This window comes from Sminthopsis crassicaudata, chromosome 2 (assembly GCF_048593235.1).
Source record: "Sminthopsis crassicaudata isolate SCR6 chromosome 2, ASM4859323v1, whole genome shotgun sequence".
Taxonomy (NCBI): domain Eukaryota; kingdom Metazoa; phylum Chordata; class Mammalia; order Dasyuromorphia; family Dasyuridae; genus Sminthopsis; species Sminthopsis crassicaudata.
In genome coordinates, this window is record NC_133618.1 from 120,026,423 (window position 1) to 120,052,121 (window position 25,699).

The 25,699-nt window shown below is 34.1% G+C and overlaps 1 protein-coding gene across 1 annotated transcript in view; it reads left to right on the top strand.

Moving 5' to 3' along the window:
- PLEK (pleckstrin) overlaps positions 1-11,252 on the top strand; it is a 37,227-nt gene extending 25,975 nt beyond the window's left edge. Inside the window, exons 7-9 of the mRNA XM_074287107.1 lie at positions 6,199-6,282; positions 7,275-7,344; positions 9,125-11,252. Of these exons, the coding sequence (XP_074143208.1) occupies positions 6,199-6,282; positions 7,275-7,344; positions 9,125-9,261 (291 nt within the window). The 3' untranslated portion in view covers positions 9,262-11,252. The remainder of the gene's footprint in view (positions 1-6,198; positions 6,283-7,274; positions 7,345-9,124) is intronic.
- The last annotated feature ends 14,447 nt before the right edge of the window (positions 11,253-25,699 follow it).

The following is a 25,699-nucleotide window of genomic DNA, read 5'->3' on the forward strand; positions in this document are numbered from 1 at the left end:
GGTTTTAAATCCTTTTTCATACACTTTTATGTACCTTTTTTTCATACACAATCATATTTCATCATCACAACAATCTTGTAAGGTAGGTAATGTGTTATTGTTACTGTTTTAAAGATGAGGAACCTAAAACTTAGAATGGCCAAGTAAAATCAGCAAGTTAAAAAGCCAACTTTGAATCAAGATATTCTGACTTCAATGTCATTGTTCTTTCCAATACAACATATTTCTTCAGGAAGGCACTGAGTTTCTCCTTCCATTTTAAATCAAGTACTGACCATAGTTTATGAGGCAATCTAGATACTACATTATTTTTGAATACGATCAATAGATGCCTGAGAGAAGTCTCATATTTTAGTACATCAGATTTCTAGTAAAGTCCCCTAACCTTGTGCTTTCTAAATAGAACCATATACTGGCATACTTGATTTTTTTCATCCCTTTTGTTCATTTATGTAATTTATTTCCTTGTATTGTCCTGTAATTATGTCTCTATGTATCTTGTCTCCCAAGTAGATTTTAAGAACCTTCAGGCAGGGATTATATCTAATATACACATATACACATATGTATATATGTGTGTGCACACATGCATACATATATGTGTGTATATGTATACATACACACATATATCTCTCCCACAGCCTAGCACATTGTGAGACACACAGCTGGTCCTCAATAGTTCTTGTTGAGCTGAATGCAATTGATATTGGGTAGATGTTGATCTTTCCAGTTGCCTATCAATTCTCAGAATAGTCTAAAAGTCCCAGACACACATATTATAAATTGCCATAGCACTCATTCAGAGTGACCTCATTCTAGAAATGATGGCTCAATTCCGCCACATTCTGATGCAATCAAAGTGCTGAAGGGAACTTGAACAATGCCCATTGCTTCCAAATCCCCATTGCCATCTTCCTCTGAAAGTTGACTCACTATAAGCAGCAGGATTACCCAGCAATAACATGAGAGCCCACAATGTTTGTCTGGAAGGAAAGGAAAAAATGATGACTACAAGAAATTGTCATGCTGATTCATCCAACCAATCAATCATCCAACACTTATTAAGCACTTACTTGACATGGTGTCAGGCACCATGTCAAGCACTGGGGATATAAAGAGAATTTGAAAATAGTTCCTGCCTTCAAGAAGCTTATGTTGGTGGAGGGGAGATAAGAAATTACAAAGTGTAACCTAGATCAGATTCTTGGAGAGGAAGGAAGGAAAAGGAAGGAGCGAGAAAAATTTGGAACTCAAAATCTTATAAAAATGAATGTTGAAAGCTATCTGCATAAAATAAAAATAAAAAACACCATATATACAAAATACCATTTTTATACAAAAAGTATATATAAAAAACTATTAAATTTAAAAATGCACACACATGTATTTTAAATATGTATACATATATAGGTATATCTATATTTACCAATTTATCTATTACAGAGAGAGAAAGAGAGAGAGAGAAGATACATACCAACTACACACAGTGTGAGGGAAGGATAATAGCAGGAAAGTATTGCTTCCTATCGAAGGTGGCACTTTAATTAAATCTTGATTGAAGCCAAAGATTCTAAAAAGTGCAAGAGAAGGAAGAGCAATAATGGCCCTGGGATGGAGCAGAAAGGCATGGAAATGGGTGATGTGTATGAGACAGAACAACCAGCCATTGCAGATAAATGGCAGAGTTCATAGAGGGAAGGAAGGGATATATGTAAAAGTACAGGAAAGAATACAGTAAGAGGTCAGGGTTTAAAATGTTTTCCATGCCAGAGGAGTTTACATTTGAATGAAAGGTAATGAAGAGCGACTGGAGTTTATTGTAAATTCACTACATACAAGGCACTGGGAATAATAGGATCATAATAGGATTTTTTTTTTTTTAATAAAAAAGGGATGTAAATTAATTAATTCAAACCAACCATTCATTTGACAAATGAGAAATCTGAGGCCCTACAAAGTGAATTGCATGATGTCTCTTGCAGATCTTTTCAGCTTCTGTGGATTCAAATAGCACCGCTATACAAATGATTCCCAAGTGTATAAACTCAATAATTTCTCTCATAAATCCCGATCAATTAATAATGAAATAACAACAATAATAGCTAACATTTATATAGCATCCTACTTTGTTAAAACATAATGTTTTATGTATATTGTCTCATGTGGTCCTCACAACCACCTTGGGAGGTAGGGGCAATTATTATCATCCCCAATTTATAGATTAGGAAACAGGCAGAGTTTAAGGCACTTGCCTGGGGTCATACTGCTAATAAGTGTCTAAGACTAAATTTGAACTCAGTTCCTCCTGACTCCATGTCCAGCACTCTGTTCCCTGGACCCTCCTCAATGTGTGGGCTTGCTCCTCACCTTCTTTTTTTTTTTTCTTTTTTTTTTTTTTATTTTATATATATATATATATATATATATATATTTTATAATATTATCCCTTGTATTCATTTTTCCAAATTACCCCCCCTCCCTCTATTCCCTCCCCCCGACGACAGGCAATACCGTACATTTTACATGTGTTACAATATAGTCTAGGTACAATACATGTGTGCGAATATCATTTTCTTGTTGCACAATAAACATTAGAATCCGAAGGTACATGCAACCTGGGCAGACAGATATTAGTGCTAACAATTTTCATTCCCCTCCCAGTGTTTCTTCTCTGGGTGTAGCTACCTCTGTCCATCATTGATCAACTGGAAGTGAGTTGGATCTTCTTTATGTTGAAGATTTCCACTTCCATCAGAATACATCCTCATACAGTATTGTTGTTGAAGTGTACAGTGATCTTCTGGTTCTGCTCATTTCACTCAGCATCAGTTGATTTAAGTCTCTCCAGGCCTCTCTGTATTCCTCCTGCTGGTCATTTCTTACCGAGCAATAATATTCCATAACCTTCATATACCACAATTTACCCAACCATTCTCCAACTGATGGACATCCATTCATCTTCCAGTTTCTAGCCACTACAAAAAGAGCTGCCACAAACATTTTGGCACATATATGTCTCTTTCCGCTCTTTAGTATTTCTTTGGGATATAATCCCAGTAGTAGCGCTGCTGGGTCAAAGGGTATGCACAGTTTGATAACTTTTTGGGCATAATTCCAGATTGCTCTCCAGAATGGCTGGATTCTTTCACAACTCCACCAACAATGTATCAGTGTCCCAGTTTTCCCACATCCCCTCCAACATTCATCATTATTTGTTCCTGTCATCTTAGCCAATCTGACAGGTGTGTAGTGGTATCTCAGAGTGGTCTTAATTTGCATTTCTCTGATCAGTAGTGATTTGGAGCACTCTTTCATATGAGTGGAAATAGTTTCAATTTCTTCCTCTGAGAATTGTCTGTTCATATCCTTTGACCATTTATCAATTGGAGAATGGTTCGGTTTCTTATAAATTATGGTCAGTTCTCTATATATTTTGGAAATGAGACCTTTGTCAGAACCTTTGTTTTTAAAAATATTTTCCCAATTTGTTACTTCCCTGCTAATCTTGTTTGCATTAGTATTATTTGTACAGAAACTTTTTAGTTTGATGTAATCAAAATCTTCTATTTTGTGATCAATAATGATCTCTAGTTCTGCTCTGGTCATAAATTCCTTCCTCCTCCACAAGTCTGAGAGGTAGATTATCCTCTGTTCCTCTAATCTATTTATTATCTCCTTCTTTATGCCTAAATCATGGACCCATTTTGATCTTATCTTGGTATAAGGTGTTAAGTGTGGATCCATATCTAATTTCTGCCATACTAATTTCCAGTTTTCCCAACAGTTTTTTCCGAATAATGAATTTTTATCCCTAATGTTGGTATCTTTGGGTTTGTCAAAGATTAGATTGCTATAGATGTACCCTTTTTTGTCCTTTGTATCTAAACTGTTCCACTGATCTACCGGTCTATTTCGTAGCCAATACCAAATGGTTTTGGTGACTGCTGCTATATAATATAGCTTTAGATCAGGTACACTTAGACCACCTTCCTCTGAGTTTTTTTTCATTAGTTCCCTTGCAATTCTTGACCTTTTATTCTTCCATATGAATTTTGTTGTTATTTTTTCTAGGTCATTAAAATAGTTTCTTGGGAGTCTGATTGGTATAGCACTAAATAAATAGATTAGTTTGGGGAGTATTGTCATCTTTATTATATTCGCTCGGCCTATCCAAGAGCACTGAATGTCTTTCCAATTATTTAAATCTGATTTTATTTTTGTGGCAAGTGTTTTGTAATTTTGCTCATATAATTCCTGACTTTTCTTTGGTAGATGGATTCCCAAATATTTTATACTCTCAACATTTGTTTGGAATGGAATTTCTCTTTGTATCTCTTGCTGTTGCATTTTGTTAGTGATATATAAAAATGCCGAGGATTTATGTGGATTTATTTTGTATCCTGCCACTTTACTGAAATTTTGAATTATTTCTAGTAGCTTTTTAGCAGAGTCTTTGGGGTTCTCTAAGTATACCATCATGTCATCTGCAAAAAGTGATAGTTTAATTTCCTCATTTCCTACTCTAATTCCTTGAATCTCTTTCTCGGCTCTTATTGCCGAGGCTAGCGTTTCTAGTACTATATTGAATAGTAATGGTGATAGTGGGCAACCTTGTTTCACTCCTGATCTTACTGGGAAAGGTTGCAGTTTATTTCTATTGCATATTATGCTTACTGACGGTCTTAAATATATACTCCTGATTATTCTAAGGAATAATCCATTTATTCCTATACTCTCAAGAGTTTTTAGTAGGAATGGATGTTGGATTTTGTCAAATGCTTTTTCTGCATCTATTGAGATGATCATATGGTTCTTATTAATTTGATTATTAATATGGTCAATTATATTAATAGTTTTCCTAATATTAAACCAGCCCTGCATTCCTGGAATAAATCCTACTTGATCATAGTGTATTATCTTGGAGATGATTTTCTGACGTCTTTTTGCTAATATCTTATTTAAGATTTTAGCATCAATATTCATTAAGGAGATTGGTCTATAATTTTCTTTCTCAGTTTTCGATCTACCAGGTTTAGGTATCAGTACCATGTCTGTGTCATAAAAGGAGTTTGGTAGGACTCCTTCATCCCCTATTTTTTCAAATAATTTATATAACATTGGGGCTAATTGTTCTTTAAATGTTTGGTAGAATTCACATGTGAATCCATCTGGCCCTGGGGATTTTTTCCTGGGGAGTTGATTAATAGCTTGTTCTATTTCTTTTTCTGAAATGGGACTATTTAAGCAATTTATCTCCTCCTCTGTTAATCTAGGGAGCCTATATTTTTGGAGAAAGTCATCCATTTCACTTAAGTTATCAAATTTATTGGCATAAAGTTGGGCAAAGTAACTCCTTATTATTTCTCTAATTTCCTCTTCATTGGTGGAAAGATCCCCCTTTTCATTTGTAAGACTATCAATTTGATTTTCCTCTTTCTTTTTTTTGATCAAATTTACCAAAGGTTTATCTATTTTATTGGCTTTTTCATAAAACCAACTCTTGGTTTTATTTATTAATTCAATAGTTTTTTTACTTTCAATTTTATTGATTTCTCCTTTTAATTTTTGTATTTCGAGTTTAATTTTTGGTTGGGGGTGCTCCTCACCTTCTAAAGAACTTCTCCAGTTTACAATCCAATAAACAGTTCAAACTTGACACAGAAAAATAGTACTCATTATCTTCCCTTTTAAATCCATCCTCTTTCAAACTTCCCTATTCTTCTTGTTGGCCCTACTTTTCTAGCCAACCATGTTTCAACTGGTAAATGATCCTTGGCATTTGCTTTCTTTCACACTAATAGCCAATCAATTGTCAATTCCACATCTACACCGTTTTTTACACTTTTCTCCTCTTTTCACACAGCTGCTTTTCTAGTATCTTTGTCACCTCTGACTTGGAATAAATAACCTCTGAAAGGATCTCCTAGTTTGTTCCTGCTCTCAACTAGCTAGTACAAAATCACTTCCTAGACCTTTTCTGTCCTATAAGTAAAAGTTGCTTAATGATATTTTTCATTTTTATCTATGGATTTTAAATGCTGAGCATAGTGTCTTGCATGTAATGGGAGAGCCATAAGAATTTGTTTATTGATTGAATTATAACATTGCTAATTTTGTGCCTCTGCCCTGGATTAGGACATGGTGGTATTGGGCTGATAATCTTATTATTTCTCTTTTGTGTGCTGATTCTGGACGCAGGGGCATCGGAGGAAGAACTGGAAAGTGAGGAAATTTATTCTGAGGGAGGACCCTGCATATTTGCATTATTATGATCCTGCAGGGGTGAGTGCAATGATTGCTGAAAGGTGTTTGAATATTATTTTCATTATCATATTCAAAAGCCAAATTTTTCTATTCTCTTCTTGATCTCAATTCCTTTTATATATCTCAGAGGGTCTTTCCCTTTAAATGTGGTCATATGATGTTCTCTCCTCATCATTTCCTCATACCCCTTTCCCACTTCCTACTTTCCTCCATTTCCTCCATTTCAGGCTCAACTGGAAAAATCTGTTGAGTGTAGAGCTGTTAAGGTCATCCAATAAACTTATGGCCTTAGGACATCCCTTTTTCAATTTAAGCTTTCTTTTTCTCTGGGATTAAAGTTAATTTCTACATGTCATATGTTTCAATTAGACTTTCAACACAACTTTCCTTTCACTTTAATTAGCTTTGGTAGTATTTTTGGTAAGGGTGGGAGGAGGAATTTGATCTAATTTTTAGTTTTTGGCTAAAGTAGTTAAAAAGTAATGTTCTCTAATCAAGCTTAATTAGATGAGAATGTTTTGATTATTTAATTTAAGCAGTTTTATCTTTTACTCAGGAGGTGTTTGGTCTGAAGCCTTAAGCCTCCCCTGAGCAGACTGGATTCTCCAGTTCTGTTTTTGACTGAATGAAGGGTATTTATTCTTTGATTACATCCCATGACCTTTTAAGCAATAGGTGAGCCAAGGGAGCTAAGACCTCCTGAAAGAGATGTGGTCGAACCTTAAGTTCCCCCACTTCTTCTTCCTGTTTCCCAACTAATTTGAACTTTTAATTGGGGAAGTACCCTATTATGCATACAACTTACAATTTTTTTTTGTTATGTCCTCCTCTGCCCCTATGAGATGTAGCTTTGGGAATCTAATCCTGAGCTGCCAAGTTTCTCTTCTTTATTCCAAAGGTTTAATATATTTTTGTTGCATTGAATTGAATCTCTTCTGAGTTGTATAACTCTTTACCAGTCAGACTGTGCTGGATCTTAAATACTTGGGCATAATGTTCTCTTTTTCCAGGGAGAAGATCCATTGGGGGCAATTCACTTGAGAGGCTGTGTGGTCACTGCAGTGGAGAGCACCCCTGAGGGTAAGTACAAATCTCCTCTAGAAGCACAAAGGAAAGAAACACTGGAATTGGAAATACAAGACCTGATCAATTAGGCAGTATACAGAGTACTGGGCTTGGAGTCAGTAAGATGCTTCCTGGACAAGTTGCTTAACCTTTATCTGGCTCAATTTCTTCAGCTGAAAAAATGGGGATTATAATAATATTTATTTCCCAGTATTGTTGTATTAATTGTTGTGACGATCAGAAGAAATAATAATTAGTGCCTGGCACATAGTTGTGGCTTTAATAAATTAACTATTATATATATATATACATATATATATATATATATATGTATATATATATATACATATACATATAATAAATGAATAAAGGCTTGTTCTTTCCTGCTGCCTGTGTGATCTTGGGCCCATCATTCACCCCTCTGAACTTTAGTTTTCTTCTTTATAGAGTGATGAGGTTGGATTAGATAATCTGTGAATTTTCTTTCCATTCTGCTCCTCTGATCATATCTATCTCAATAGTACCAGCAAAATATATTTTTATGCATATATGACTGTCTTCCAAAAGGTCTTAGAGACCAAAGCTTCCCATTTGTAGTCTTGCCTGTCCAGCCCCAAGAAAATCATAAAGCTTCGTGGCTTTCTGAGGACTTTGCCTATATCTGTGAATTATATATAGTGAACAAAACCTGAGGTCTATAAAAGACAGGCAACTTTGCCATCAAGGTCCTTCTGGGTCTCAGTCTATCTTAGATTTTGTTATTACATAACCTTTAAAATTTATTAAATAAGTTATTTATATTTATTGGTTAAGAAATCTACTATTGGGGCAGCCGCATAATATAATGGCTGAAGTATTGGATTTGGTGCAAGAGACCTGACTTTTGATACTTTCTCTTTCATTAACTTGAACAAGCTACTTTTCTTGGTCTTAGTATCTTCATCTGCAAAATGAAGATTATTGCATTAAATGATCTATGAGATCACTTCTAGCTCTAAAATTCTATTGCTCTATGAATAATAAAATCATAGTTACTTAAATTTAAAATATTGGGTCCACCAGTGGTTCTGTGGAACTAGCTAAGTTCAATAACAAACCATTGTTTGTTTGCCATTTGATACTAAAAGGCTTAAAATATCTTGACTAGATTATTTTTATAAATTAAAGACCTTCGATGTATCTATTTCCCATTTCTTTTTCAGCACTATCTTGTTTAAATAAGACTTTTTCTGGTCTTGAAATTTGCAGGATTGGATCAACTATGGGTTAGAGAACTGTTCTGTTGGAGACTAGAATTACAAAGCTTATCCCACTTTAAACTATTTGACCTCTACCTATTTTGTCATGATAATGTTCTAGGCCCAAGTGAGAGCAATGGACAGATAAGAGCAATTCTATGGCTACTCTTTGGAAAAGAAATTTCATTCATACAAGGGACAGTATGGTCATTATTAGCTGAGCAAAGCAGTGATTTCTGATTAGTTAGGAAAACTGCTGGTAGCTAAAGGTTAAAAGGTATATGTGCATGTAAGAAGTGGCTTTATCTAAACAGATATTTTCACTTTTGCTTAGTATTTTTATATTAGGACAACCAATATTAGTGAATTTAAAAGTCATGCTTTTAAAAAATATGTTTTGAGAAATCAAAATAACATTGAACAGGAACAAAAACATGTTCTAAACTTTATCTGGGCGGAATAGCTATGCAATTGCTTAAACATGGAGGATTGGACCACATGACCTCTTTATATGAAGGGCCCTCTAATTATGATTTTTTTTTTTCTGTCTCCTTTAGCTAAGAAGGGTGGTGATGAAAACCTTTTTGAGATCATCACTTCTACTGAAATTCATTATTTCTTACAAGCTGCCTCCCCTCAGGAACGCACTGAGTGGATCAAAGCTATTCAGGTGGTCTCTCGGACCGGGAAGTGAAAAGGAGCTGAAAAATCAACTTTAACAGAATGATTGTGGGTCAGTCATCAAGTCTTCTCCTGAGTCCATCTAAAGAGAAGGAAAGAAAGACCTGCTATGGATTCTGAATGTAGCTAGCCCTCTATTTGATGATTTCTGTGTTCTAACTCCTACCCAGCTCCTTTTTCTATCAGCCTTCCTTGAGCAGGTACCTTTGTGACTGTGGGCAAATCAGTTATCCTCTTTCAGGACTATTTTCCTCATCTGCAAGAAGATTGAGAGAGCTACAATAATTTTTAATGATCACAACAATGGTGACTTGGCTGGAGTGGATACCTTTTAAACAAAGCATATGATCTTCTTCTTTTAGATGAGAGCACATAGCTGCTTCAAAATATGAGAAAATGCTTCCTTCTAAAATACCCTAAGAAAAATTAGTAATAAATTGACTAGTTCATTAGCACATTTTTCCTTTACTTATTCTCTCTGCTTCTTCCTAGTGGACAACAGTAAAGTGAATTTAATCAGTTTGCCTTATTTATCCCAGTGAACTTAATTGTAGATTTGCATTAAAAAAAAAGTCTCAGTGGACTAGTTGAAAGTCTCACTGGAGTAGAGTCTATACAAACAAGGACATTTAAAACATTTTTTTGATTGATATCTTTTGTTTTTATAGCACCTAAATTTCTCCTTCCACTCTTAGGGAGCCACTGCATAAAATACAGATTTTTTTTTAAAGAAAAAGAAGAGAAAAAATAGTAGATCCAAGAAAAATACATATTTTACAAAGGAATTGCATTCTGCTGAACAAATCAAGATTTATTATTTCTTTAATGTTTTTGTACTAAATGGAATTTAGAGATTATAAGTACCAAAGCTTAAAAAAAAAAAACCTTGTCCTAAAAAACTTTATGTATAAAGTAGGATGTCTTTGTTACTCCCAGTCTTTTTTTTTTTTTTTTTTTTTTTTGGTTTGTTTTTTGTTTTTAAATATTCTTCTCAATGTTAAATGTCAAGTGTACCATACTTTCCTATTTTTAACTTGTTATCAAAACCTGATCTCAAGAAAGGATCAGACATGTCATTTTTACTTAAGTGGGAATTTATACCAATCTTTTACAATCTGTTTTTTTGTTTTTACAACCTGTTTTACAATCTGTGAGAGGATTATTAAGCATCAGTGACAGGCAAGAAAGATTAAGAGTAGGAACAGGAGCCATTTTAAAAAGTCTGAAATTACACTGAATAGGTGGGAACCTATTGTGTGAAGCTGTTACTGATTTTCCAGGAAGTTCCTCTCTTTGTTCCAATAAATGATAGCTTTTTTGTACTTTGAAGAAAGAAAAAAAAATCAACCCAGTATATGGCATATAATGTAGTTGAATATCAGAATGTGAAGTGGTGTGAACTTCACCCATGGATAACAGCCAAGATCCCTCCCCACCTTCACTGCTATGCTACTGCATCACAATGAACACTGACCCTCTGCTTGGGTCTTGACTTTTTCTAAAAGTTCTAAAAGCTATTCACAGTGATGGCGGTGGACATTGCAGAGACGAGCTCCAACATACAACCTTATATATGGGCCTTGCATTTACTTTTAACCTAAAGGCTATGCTTCACATTGGGGTCTTGCCCATGGCTTTTGGTCCCATCCACTATCCAATGATTCTGCTCCAGCAGCTCCTATAATGGTGTTGATGGAGCTAAGATGACATTTATAGAAGGAGATGGGAGTAAGAAATAGTCTTTCCACGTTAATTCCTCTACTCATTTCCCCTTTTTTCCTTTCTCCATTCTATATTCCCTTTTATAAAATCCTTAATTCTTATGGCCCATCCTATCCCCAGGGAGATAAGTGAGGCTCACAGCATTTTTTCTATAGTTTTCTCCCCCCACCCCAAACATGCACAGTACTTTCTTTATATTATTTCAATTTAAAATGATCTATTTATTTAATATGTAGTCAAATTTCGTGTTATATATAAATAAAATAAACTTGTATATTCAAGTATTTCATTATTGGTGATATGATTCCAGTTTTTAACCTTCTTATTTTGAATTCCTTCAAAGAATTCAGATTACATTTACTATTTGGGGCATATTCCTAAACACTATTCTATCTCTCAGGGGAAATGAAAATGGAGTAAAGCTTATAATTTGAATGACTTATAAAGTCTGTCCTACAAAATGTGCTATCTTGTAAGGCCAATTCAACTTCTGTAATAAGTTGGAAAATGGAAAGTCACCCCCACACCTTGGTTTTAAGCAAACAGTTTACAGTCTAATAGATTTCATTCCCATTATCATACTCATAACTGTTACTCATGGAGGATTCTTCCCTCTTGTTCCTTCACACATCATCGTATGACTTTCTTTTGCCTATGTAGCGTGCATTATATTTTAAGTTCCAAAAGGGCTGAAATGATTTTTTTGGACTTTTTTTTATCCTCAAAACTTAGCATAGTACCTGGCACTTAATTTTTTATGACTGATAGGATAGTGATTGATATGTCCAATTGACTCTTCTGCATATCAATCCCCCCCCCCCCCCCCGAGGCTGGGTTAAGTGACTTGACCAGGGTCACACAGCTAGGAAGTGTTAAGTGTCTGACACCAGATTTGAACTTGGGTCCTCCTGAATTCAGGGCTGGTGCTCTATCCACTGCGCCACCTAGCTGCCCCCCTCTTCCTTATATCTTAAGGAAAATATATAATAGAAACCTTGAGCTATTTAGACAGTCTTCTTCACAAATTAAAATTTAAAATTAGCCTTAATAACTAATTTCCTGGAAGGAAAAGAGTCCATAAAAATGCACTGTTTCAGAATCAGGTAACTACTCAGATCAGGGGAAGATGAGATTTCCTCCTAAAGAAGACCTTAGAAACATTAGGGAGTCATTGAAGAAGTAATTGATTCTCCAAAATGGAATAAAGCACGTAACATAATGCCTCACATGTAGCAGATACTATATAAATGCCAGTTATTGTTATTATTTTTATTATTATAGTTCAATTGGTATAAAATGCTATATAATTGTAGTCACAGTATAAAAGGTTGATTTGAAACTCTTGGTTTCAGATTGATTGAAGTCAATAATGTCTATGGTACATAAATGATATGTTCTTCAGGTTCCTAGTTTCCCTATTGTATAGAAATAGTATTTGACATTCAAATAATACTTTAACTTTTTCAAAGTATTTATAGAGCCCATCTCATATAGATACTATCACAATAACCCAGTGAGATAGGTACAATAGTACCTATAATAATATCTTCATTTTTCAGGTAAAAAAAAGTATTCAGAAAAGAAAGTTAAAAGACCTGCTTCTGAAATCATGTAACTAGCAAGTATCTTAGTCAGGATTCTAAGGATTCAGATCTTGCTTTCTTCAAGTTGAGTGCTCTACCTATTGCCACGTTTTCTCTTAGTATCTAGAAGCATTTCATATCATTTATAGACAGTGCCAAGTAAGAAGAAGGAGAATAGTTACCAGAATCCTAATTCCAGTGAGACCAGGTTTCTGATAGCTAATACCGGGTATGGCCAATTGAAGTAGGTATTGACATAGATGACTTTTCATGAATGCTGTAGAGATTATTGATGCTTTGAGTTTGGGAATCCTTCCATTTCAGGACCTATGACTATTTTATAATTCTGTTGCATGCTGTATATGGTAATATGGTTCCTCTGTTGAGTCTAAGTTCAATTTAGTTCTCTTTGTATATTACACTACATTGTTTTAGAATAGAAAACAATACCAAAGGCCTTTATTAGGATTCTGGGTATCAGACTAGACCCTACAATAAAAGAAAGACCTAAAGATTCTGGGGCAAATTTATGTGAATTCTCTAAAAATTATTAAAGACATGCAAAATAGAACCTCTGGGGAATGGTTAAAGAACCGTGATCATTTAGGCTGGAGAATAGGAAAGTAAAGTTTAACTTTATAATGGTCTGCAAGTATGCAAAAGATGAAGAAAAGTGTCCAGCTGCCTCCCTGTTTCTATTGAAGAGAAAACAAGAAAAGACAAGTTTATACTGCAGCATGAGAAAGTTAGGTGAGATATAAGGAACAATTTTTTCACCATACTGTCTATTAAATGTTTTTTTTTTTAATTATAGCTTTTCATTTACAAGATATATGCATGGATAATTTTTCAGCATTGATAATTGCAAAACCTTTTGTTCCAATTTTTCCCCTCCTCCCCACTCCCTCCCCCAGATGGCAGGTTGACTAATACATGTAAAATATGTTAAAGTATAAGTTAAATACAATATATGTATACATGTCCATACAGTTATTTTGCTGATTTGCACACTATTTGAAATAGTGTACAATTAACATGTGAAGGAAATAAAAAATGCAGGCAGACAAAAATAGAGGGATTGGGAATTCTATGTAGTGGTTCACACTCATTTCCCAGAGTTCTTTTGCTGGGTGTAGCTGGTTCAGTTCATTACTGCTCTATTGGAACTGATTTGGTTCATCTCATTGTTAAAGAGAGACATGTCCATAAGAATTGATCATCATTTAGTATTGTATAGTATAGTATAGTATTCCTGGTCCTGCTCATGTCATTCAGCATCAGTTCATGTAAGTCTCTCCAGGCCTTTCTGAAATCATCTTGTTGGTCATTTCTTACAGAACAATAATATTCCATAATATTAATATACCACAATTTATTCAGACATTCTGCAATTGAGGGGCATCTATGTAGTTTCCAGTTTCTGGCCACTAGAAAGAGGGCTGCCACAAACATTCTTGCACATACAGGTCCCTTTCCCATCTTTAAAATCTCTTTGGAATATAAGCCCAGTAGTAACACTGCTGTATCAAAGGGTATGCACAGTTTGATAACTCTTTGAGCATAGTTCCAAACTGCTCTCCAGAATGGCTGGATGTATTCACAACTCCACCAACAATGTATCAGTGTCCCAGTTTTCCCACATCCTCTCCAACATTGTGCATTATCTTCCCCAATCTGACAGGTGTGTAGTATATCTGAGAGTTGTCTTAATTTGCATTTCTCTGATTAATAATGATTTGGAGCACCTTTTCATATGGCTAGAAATAGTTTCAATTTCTTTGCCTGAAAATTGTCTGTTCATATCCTTTGACCATTTATCAATTGGAGAATGGCTTGATTTCTTATAAGAGTCAATTCTCTCTATATTTTGGAAATGAACTGGCCATTAAATGTTAACACGTGCTTCCTCCTCTTTCTAAACCACCTTTCTCCCTCCCCCATTATTATTATTTTTTTAAAGAAAATCAAAAACTCTCTGCTTCTGTTTACAAGTAGGGGAGAAAGTAATCTCTATGGGTAAAGTTTAAATGTAAAAGGCAGCAGGCTAGACTTAATGACTGTTAAAGGTCACTTCTGACCTTATGAGTACTGTGGAATTATTTGAGTATTTCTGACTCCTTCCTAAATAAGGAAGTTCAAAGCTGTGTAATTAAAGGTATTAGGAGAGATGAGCAGCGGAAGGAAAGAAGTCATGGGAAAGCTGACAGCTCAAAATAACCTAACTTTAAAAATACTGTCAGTGTTCAGTTTGACTTATTTTCAGGAAAAAGAAAAGGCTGGTTAAAAAGAGATATCAATGAGCAGAAGGAAGAAGGAAGGGACAGTTTTTCAAATTCAATATTTTTTCTGTTTACTTAATAATAATCATACATCATTTTTTTTAAAATTAAAGCTTTTTATTTTTCAAAATATATGCATGAACAATTCAACATTAGCCCTTGCAAAACCTTGTGTTCCAATTTTCCCTCCCTTTCCCTATGATCTCCCCTAGATGGCAAGTAGTCCAATATAAAGTACATTTTTAGGCAGTGTTTAAAGATTTACAAAGTGCTTCACAGACCATTTCTCATTTGAGCTTCATAACCAACTTATGAGGAAGGCATACTAAATATTGCATCCTCATTTGCTGAGGCACAAGAGGCTCTGGCACTATAGTCATTATCTTGCATAGTTTTATAAGAAAAGTTCATATGCCCACAGCCTTTCCCATTTTACTGAAAAGTTTGTGATCTTCCAGATAAGGTTAGTGAGCATTTATGTAACATTTTAAGGCTTGTAAAGCATTTTATATATGGTATCTCATTTAGTTGTCATAACAATCCTGGGAGGTAGGATCACACAGCTACTAAATATCTAAGGCTGAATTTGAACTCCTGTCTCCTTGACTCCAGGCCTATCCAGGGTTCTATGCAATGTACCACCTAGCTGCCCTATCCCAATGTTACAGATGTAGGGAGTGAACAGACTGAAGACCATGGGGAATCTAGTTTTCTAGAAAACTAAGTAACATAGTGCTAGATGAAGCACCAAGTTCAAATCATGACTGAAATATTCATTAGTTACATGATCCTAGAAAAGTGACAATAGAAAATTTCTACAATAATATCTCTGTCTTCTCTTTCTGTCCACATTTCCCGTTAGATTGTTCTATGAGCTCTATAAATTCCAACAGGTGATTGTGTTCCCTGAACACACTTTGCATACATTTCTCCTCTAAGTTTCTGATTATGTCATTTCCCCTAAGTTCAATGCCCTCCTGTTGCCATTTTACTAATATCTCTTTCTCTCTGATTTTCTAAGTAACATATAATTTATAACACTCATTTAGCCTGTGTTTTGACAGCAATTTGCTAATTATTTTAGTATATGTTATATTTTTATGTTACTAATTTTTAATGTTTGTTTTATGATACCCAATGAGATTATAAATCTTTAACAACAGGGATCATGCATTATGTTACTTACATTTGCACTCTTGATAGTCTCAAAGGCCTTTCATAGTGACTTGTACTTTTGGTGACGGAGAGGGTAGTGTAGAGTGTTCAGACTTGAAATTTCATTTGATATAAAGAACTCTTGGTAAGACATATCCTGTACTAAGTCAGAGTGGCAATTGTGCTTTACAGCATGTAGTCTCGGACAGTTTCCTGAATTACCTAGAGTTAGGTGACTTGCTTAGGCCTACATAACCAGCAAGTGTCTGAGCCTGGATTTGAATACAAATCTTCCTGACTCTAAGGCTGCCATCGTTCCCATTGCTTGCTTGCCATCTTGTGCATACCAGGTGGTAAATACACAATGGCTGATTGGTTAATTAATTCTCCTAGAGATTAACAAGATTCAGAATCTCTGAATTGGAAGACTTCAAAGGACAAACTAACAGAGTGACAGTTCCTCAGCAGTAGTAATCATCCAGCCTTGATTGAAAGGCCTCTGTTGTAGTTATTTGTCTTTCATTATCCACAAGGACTTCAATATCAGGGAGGTGAAGCCATGACATGCAAATGAGTTGGATTGAAGTGAGGGAGGGCTGTGCAAGGTCACCTGTCTCACTTTGCCCCCCCAGAGCCATCTAGACCGGCCAGATATAGATCAGGATGACTAGAGACAACTTTGGATGCAGTGGGAGATTTTGGTCTTTTTAGGCTAAGGCCTTTAACAGGTCTCAGTTTGACTGAGGCTGCCCCCATTCAGTGATCCAAGCTGTAAAAGCTCACAATGAACTCAGATCCTCTTACTCCAGAACTGATTCACTTTCCAAAATGGCAGATATTGTTAAAGCATTCTACTTCAAGGACCTCTGCTTTCCTCAGTGTGGACATGCCCCTATCTATAGTCAAGCCACCTCCCAAGCAACAGCCTTAGATCCCATCTACTGAAGTCCATCTGTTCCTCATCTAGGTCACTCTCCCACTTTTTACTGGACTTCTGATTTCCTCAGTGTAGGGGACCCTCATTAGGATCTAACTACCCTGCCAACATTCCCCATGACTAAAATGACTAAACCTTCACTGAATTTCAGACTTGGAATAATTTCCTGCAGAACTGACTTGCCCACTGTTACATAGCTAAGATGTGTCAGAATGGAATCTTGCATCTAGGTCTCTCTAATTCCAAGTCAAGTTCTTTAGCCTCTCTACCTCCACAGCTGCCCTCTCCTCTCTAGTTCCCTTTTAATGGAAAAGAGAGAGAGAGAGAGAGAGAGAGAGAGAGAGAGAGAGAGAGAGAGAGAGAGAGAGAGAGAGAGAGAGAGAGAGAGAGAGAGAGAGAGAGAGAGAGAGAGAGAGAGAAAGAAAGAAAAAAATGAAATGAAAAGAAAGAAGAAAGAAAGAAAAAGGAAGGAAATAAGGAATGAAAAAAGGAAAGTTCTTAGTAAGTCTACTTCTATTGCACTGGGCCTAGAAAAGGGAAAATCCGAATTTAAATCCAGCCTCAGAAACTTACTAGCTGTGTGATACTGAGCACGTCCTGTAACTCCTATTTGTCTCAGATCCCTATTTGTAAAATGGGACACACCAGGGGAGGAAATGACAAACTCATGTATAGACAAACATGACTGAATGACTAAACTGAGGTTAGTTAGACTCATTACAACCTGAAGGCAGTTCATTCCACTTTGGATACCTCTAGAGAATTTTGCCTCATGTTGAATTTACATCTTTTTCTACAACTTTTACTTTTTGTTCTTAGTTTTGTTATCTGGAGCCAAGCAAGACAAGGAATATAGCAGACAGAGCATGAAACCTGGAGTCAGGAAGGCATGAGTTCAAATTCTAATCAGTATACCACAGTATACTTCCTGTTACTCCTTACTTCTGGCTGTGTTCCTCAGTTCTGCCCTATTTGCTAAAAAGGAAGCCTGTGAGGCCAGATATCACTGTATAAATAACTATGCTCTACCAATACTTATTTTTATGATTAAATTCACCCTGCTATTTTACAACTTCAAATGTTTTTGTTTAAATGTGTATACACATGCTTACATGCACATACATATAAAGGTAATATTTTTAAAAATAACAGTACTGGCAATTATTTTGTATTTTGTGAATACATGTTACTGAATAGATGATTTCTATGTGACCAGTGACTCTTTCCAAATCATGCACATGTGGAATCCATTCTTTGAAGAGGTAAATGAAGCTGCCATTTGAAATATCTGTCTTTTTCATAACTCTTTGTACTACTGAGTTCAATCCATTAAGTAATAAAAAAAGTTAGGATGAACTAAGAAAAAAATTTAATGAGTCTCCTAAGTGGAGTAGTGCTTCACAGAAATACCTTAATAAACAGAATGTTTGGGTATTTATGTTATGGCTAATTGAAATTTTTTCATTAACTAAATGTTAAGCAAGATTTTTTTTGTTGAATATCTTTGAAATATTTTAAATATGACTGAGCACCTGATTTTGGGGAGAATGTTTTGTCTTTACCAGTTGAGACTGACTGATATCATCAGTAGGGATTGGTGAGTGACAGTACCAGAAGTAAAATCTCTATCCTTTGTTCCCTAAATCTTAAATTTGAGTGCAGGTGGAGTAAATGACCTCAAATGGGGTTCAACACAAGAATAAGGAGGGGATTGTTATGTTCTTTCTCCCTGGTTAGATCATATTTTGGAGTTCTGGGAACCACCGATTAGGAAATTGATAAGACATGGGTGAATGGTAACCAAGATAATGAAAGATGTTGAGTTCATACCATATGCAAAATGTTTAAAAAAACTGAGGATGTTGAGCTTAGAGAATACCTGCCTAATATCTGAAGGACTGTCCAGTGAAAGAAAAATTAAATTTGTTCTGTTTAGCCTTAAAGAGCAGAATTAGGAACAAAGGATAGAAGATGCAAATCAGAACATTTGAGCTGAATAGAAGGAAAACTTCCTTTCAGTCATAACTGCCTCAAAGTATTTTGGACTGACTTAGGATATAGAAGGTTTTCCCTCATTGGAAATCTTCAAGTAGAAGCTAGATGATAATTTACTGGGCATACTATAGGAGAAATCATTTCCTCTTTCAATATGAGTTGGACCAAATGGCTCTGAAAATTCTGTGATTTCATGACTGTTTCCTGTGCTGCCTGAATTCTATCAATATAATCTTCCTTATAAAGCTTTGAAATCTGACTACCCAGCTGAGCCCTTTGTCTATTATGATTATACATAGACACATACACATATATTTATATATAGTAACTCAATCTGTGTGTGTATATATATGTATGTGAACTGATTGTATATCTATTTATCCGTGTTACACACACACACACACACACACACACACACACACACACACACACACACACACGACCCATGTGAACAGGAGCATTTAGAGTACCTCCACGTGTAGCTGAGAAAGAAAGAGTCTGTCATTATATGGCCATGGTGGAAGATGATTGTGCCTTATGAAATGCCATCATTCCTTGGCAGCTCATTGGTTCAGTGGTTGGAGTATTGAACTTGGATTCAGGAATACTTAAGTTAAAATCTTTATCATTTATAAAGTAGAGGATTACAAAGTAAACTAATTATATCAAAATATAGTCCCCCAAACATTTAAAAACAAAACAGAATAAATCCTTGTTCTGAGAGCTTTTTGAAATATATGACTAAGTACATTTTCCAGAATGTACAAGCTGTGTTCCTTTAAAATTTGCAGCAGGCAGTCATAACATACCTCTCTCTTGATTTTATTATTGTCCAGTTTTTCTGAAAATTTAACAGTCCCATTCTTTATGAGATCTGTTCTCTATAAACCAGAACATGAGAATGAAGAGCATACTCACTCTTGATAGAACATCAGACAATGAAATAATTTTCTTTACATAAAACCTTTTTACATATATAAATAAAATTGTTGTTCTCTTTTATTTCTTTTTCCATATTAATAAAGTCTAGAAACTTTCCCAAGGCTATCTTTCCCTCTTTCAGATGTCTTATGAACTGATTCCCCAGTTCTACAATTATATCAAAATGGTAACAAAAAACCTTTTTCAAAGCTAACCAGTGGTTACTTGTCACACTTTTCTTTTCCTGGAATCAATTCTTTAAGGCTAGTGGCTTGTGGTTTTTTGTTTTTAATTTAGTGGGTTTTTTTCAGTCTTTGATGTACTATTTATAAGTAAAGAAACAATACTTGTAATACCCCAATGCTATACTTCTCTTGTCTTTATGTTTCTGTGTTGGTTTTTCCCCATGCCTGGCCATACACTCTCCTCACCTTCACTTCATAAAGTTCTTTTTCTTTAAGATATAGATCAAGTGTATTCTACATATAACCTTTCCTGATCTCTTCATCTATTGGTGCCCTTTCTTCAGAACTACCTTGTATTTAACCACTTTGTGCTTATTCTATATATATATTTATACTGTACACATGTACTTATTGACTTCCTCATTAGAATATAAATTACCTGTGTTTGAGGATTCTCTCATTTTTTGTATTTGTATCACTAGCACCCATTACAATACTTGCACCTGTTGTTTAACAAATGTTTATTAATTTTTAATTGATTATTATTGGATCATATTCCAATATGATATTTCAAGGATACTTTTCATGCTTAATGTTTCTTAAGTCAAGTTTTGCCCTTTGAATATTTGAATTAAAAAATCCCCACAATCCCTGGTACATGGTAGGTACGTAATAACTGTTTATTCATTGATTGAACAAATTTTACTGTTGTCTTGAGGGAAGATACATCTTCTATTCTAGAAACTAAAAGTTCAGATTGATTTTTGGATGAGTTAAGAGCACAAACAAAAAAAAACTTATGTCAAAATGAATGTCACTTAATAAAAGATGGGTAATAGAGAAATTATGTTTGCAAACTTTGAATTTAGCATCAAACAGTTCACATAGGATTCTAAGAAATTCCCATGTGACTAAGTGTGTATAGAACATTGTGTAACTTTCAGATTTAATATTCTATGATTTCATGATTATTTTGGAGAAACTAATTGTTAAAACAGGATTTAGTTAATGTTCAGGCCAGAGCTTGGATAGGTTAGGCATACTGATACCATGAGACAAATTAAGTAACTGAAGTTTACTGTGTTTACTGTTTGGCTGTGTTTTGGAAAAAAACAACTAGTGGGGCTCTCTTTTCTGGGGTCTTTGTAAATGGGAATTCAAACATAAATCCTCACATTTCAGGGATAATTCCCAGATCAAGTACAATTCTTTTTCTTTTTTTTAAGAAACATTTAGAGACAAAAGCAAGACTTACATTTGTGCTTAGTCTAGACAAAGAGAATGAGTAGAGGAATCTGCGTCACAAGCCAAGGATATCCTGAAATGAGCTGGCATGAATGAAATGCAAAGCAACACTAATGTTAAAGTGATGAATCCTCCCCTCTAGCCCACAAGCTTTCACAGATGGAATATTCATCCTCATGTTAGATCTCAGCATTTTTTTCCTTCCAATAAAAGGAGTTGCCTTAGTTTAAGAGGCCTCTCATACTGTGGCTTCCAAGCACGATTTCTTAATGTGATTGTGACATTGTTGGTCAGACATAGGATGTGTGGGCACCAACTATGGGGCAATGCTGGAGTCTAAAATGCAGGGGTATCTAAATTAGTTGCAAGCTGTTGCATGAACCAAGTTGTTTCATTGCAAATACATTTGTGGTTTCCCTTCCTCTCTTCTTTCAGGATACAGTGCCTTAAACAATTAAACCATTTAAGAATTACATGAGGTTGGATATAAATGAAAATCATTTACATTATGAAAATCATAACTAGAAAGAATCCTTTTATAACAATAAATTGTTCACACTGAAACTATTTCAGTATTTCAAAAAGATTCATGATTTTATCCATGTAGATTATCCTTCATTGAAAATTTTCTTTGTTTTGAGAAGTACCTTAAAAATCATTAGATTCCTTCAAAAGTCAGCTCAAATGCTATTTCCTACAGGGGATCTTCATTGATTCCTATAGATACTAGTACCTTCTTTTTCTGTCCTCATCCCCAACACCAACTTATCTGTATTTAATTTAATAGCACCTGTCTCCCATGGTTACTGAGATAACTAAGTGATATAATCTTTGTAAATTGCTTATCATGGTTCCTGGCACACAGCAAGTGCTTAAAAAATGCTTGTTTCCCTTCCCCTTTACGTTTGTTTTCTATACATGTTGTTGTTGTCTCTTCTGGTTGAAGGTAAAAAGATCCTCGAGGACAGGAATTATCTCATTTTTGTTTTTGTATCCCCAGTACCAATCATAGTGTTTGACACATAGCATGAACTTAATAAATGCTTGTGAATTAATTAAGAGTTTCCATGGCCAAAAAAAAAAAAAATGCAACTTGGTTGGTGACTTTCCATTGATAAATTACTTTGGTCTTAGAGAGTTGGACCTTCAGTTATAGTTAACAGAGTTCAGTGTTAGGCATAAACTTAAATTTCATAGAATTTATCAGAGATTTCATTTCATTGGCCTTTAGGAACCTAGTAATTAATTTCCATATCAGAATGAGAGATAAGAATAAGATTTAAAAGTAGAAATAAAAATAGTAATCATAATAATAACTATGTCAGTGATCACAAATTCTTATAAAAATTAGAATTAAATAATAAGGATCTCATAATGATCCTATAAAATGATAATGTCTTTTCTTTATAATAATACCTAACAATTTTAGAGCAATTTAAGGTTTTTAAAAATGCTTTGTTCTGTAGATTGCACTCATTCATATTGGTTTATCCTGTACTATTCTTGCTTATAATCTCTTTTAAATTCACCTCAATGTGTTGAGGGTGATTGTCTCATTCTCTTTATATTAAGTTAGCACCAGTGGAGAATATGGCCTATTGTTTATCTCTTAGTTGCCCCACATTAACATTCCATCTATCTTTTTTGCTCACATGTGTTGCTGAGAATATGTTTCATTCAATTTTCCCTGAATAATATATTTATGTTGTGTTTCATCCTAACCATGCTCATCCTTTAGCTCTCCATTGCCTTTTTAGTTAACCCTCAACTTCAATTCTTTGGAAACTTCAATGTCTCTTTACTAATAGCTGCACAAAATCACTGGAAAGATATCAATGTTTAAAATGGACCTTTATTCAGCTTCAGACACTTACTACCTATTTCACACTGGACAAATCACTTAATCCTGATTGCTTTAAAAAAAAAAAAAAAAAAAGGACTTTTGTTTAAAGAAGTTTAGAGCAATTAAAAGAACTATTCAATTTCCTAAAGGTAACTGAACAATCTTGTTCTCCCTCCCTTTTCCCCCCTTCAATTCCTACCCCAGAACATTAGTCATTTGCAGTAATTGTTTAAGATAAAAAAATATATATATACATATATATGTACATATATATATATTTATACACACAAACACACATATATGTACACATATATAAACAGACAGATAGATAATGTATTTTTGATCAAACTCCATATAATAGTGATACTAATAGCTAATATTTTTAAAGTACTCTAGGTTTTCACAATCAAATACAGAAAGACAGAATAGTGAATGCTTCCTTTTTAGATCACAATGCAATAAAAGTTATATTCAATTAAGGGCCAGGGAAAAATAGACTAAAAACAAATTGGAAATTAAATAATTTAATTGTAAAGAATGAGTGAGTCAAACAACAAATCACAAAAATAATCCATAGTTTTATTCAAGAGAATTACAATAATGAGAAAACAAACAAAACTTATGGGATGCAATTCTTAGGGGAAATTTTACATTTCTAAATAGTTATATGAACATAATAGAGAAAGAGGAGATCAATTAATTAGACATGCAACTAAAAGAACTAGAAAAAGAAAAGATTAACTCCCCCAATTAAATATCAAATTAGAACTTCTGCAACTCAAAGGAGAGATTAATAAAATAGAAACCAAAAAAACTATTGAACTAATAAATAAAACTAAAAGTTGGTTTTATGAAAAAAACAACAAAATAGATAAACCTTTGGTTAATTTGATCAGAAAAAGGAAAGAAAAAAAAAACAACAAGTTACTAGCATCAAAAATGAAAAGGGTGAACTTGCCACCAATGAAAAAGAAATTAAAGTAATAATTAGGAGTTATTTTGCCCAATTGTTTGACAGCAAGTCTGACAATCTAACTGAAATAGATGAATATTTACAAATACATAAACTTGTCCAGGTTAATAGAAGATGAAATAAATTATTTAATTAGTTCCATTTAAGAAAAAGAAATTGAACAAATCATTAATGAACTCTCTAAGAAAAAAATCTCCAGGGCCAGATGTAGTCACAAGTGAATTCTACCAAATATTTAAAGAACAATTAATTCCGATGTATGTAAACTATTTGGAACAATGGGTAAAGAAGGAGTACTGCCAAATTTCTTCTATGACATAAATATGATACTGATACCTAAACCAGGAAGAGCCAAAATAGAGAAAGAAAATTACAGACCAATCTCCTTAATCAATATTGATGCAAAAATTTTAAATAAAATATTATCAAAGATTAAAGCAACTTTTTAGCAGGATAATACACTATGACCAAGTGGGAATTATACTAAGAATGTAGGAGTAGTGCAATATCAGAAAAACTATTACCATAATTGACCATATCAATAACAAAAACAATACAAATCATATGATAATCTCAATGGATGCACACAAAAAAAAAGTTTGAAAAAACACAGTATCCATTCTATTAAAAAGACTAATGAGGATAGGGATAAAGAGAGCTTTCCTTAAAATAATAAGTAGTATTTATCTAAAACCTATATTATGCATTATTTGTAATGAAAAGAAGCTAGATGGATTCCCCTAAAAATCAGGGATGAAACAAGGATGCCCATTATCACCACTATTGTTCAACTGTACTAGAAATGCTGGCTTTAGTAATAAGAAAGTAAAAGTAAATTAAGGGAATTAGAATAGGCAATGAGGAAATAAAACTATCACTTCTTGAAGATGATAAGATGATATGCTTAGAGAATTCTAGAAAATCATCCAAAAGCCTACTGGAAACAATTCATAACTTTACCAAAGTTGCAGGATATAAAATAAACCCATACAAATCAATGTCATTTCTATATATTATTGACAAAGCCCATCAGCAAGATATATATAGAGAAATTCCATTTAAAATTACTGTAGACAAAAAAAAACTACTTGGGAGTCTACTTGACAAGACAAACTCAAGAACTATATGAACACAATTACAAAACATGCAAATAAAGTCAGATTTCAATTACTTATAGCTAGGCCAAGTTAATATAATAAAATGACAATTCTGCCTAAATTGCCCTACTTGTTCAGTGCCATACCAATCAAACTGCCAAAATATTATTTTATAGAACTAGAAAAAATAATAACAAAATTCATCTGGAAGAAGAAAAGATCAAGAATATCAAGGGAATTAATGAAAAAACTACAAAGGATAGTGGCTTAGCAGTACCAAACCTAAAATTATATTATAAAGCAGGAGTCATCGAAACCATTGGTACTGGCTAAAAAATAGAGTGGTGGATTAGTGGAATATTATAATTAGTGGAATTAATGTAATTAATGTAATTAGTGGAATATTATAGATATACATGACACAATAATCAAGAACTATAGCAACCTAATAGTTGATAAACCTCTAAACTCCAGCTTCTGGAAAAAGAACTCACTATTTGACAAAAAATGCTGGGA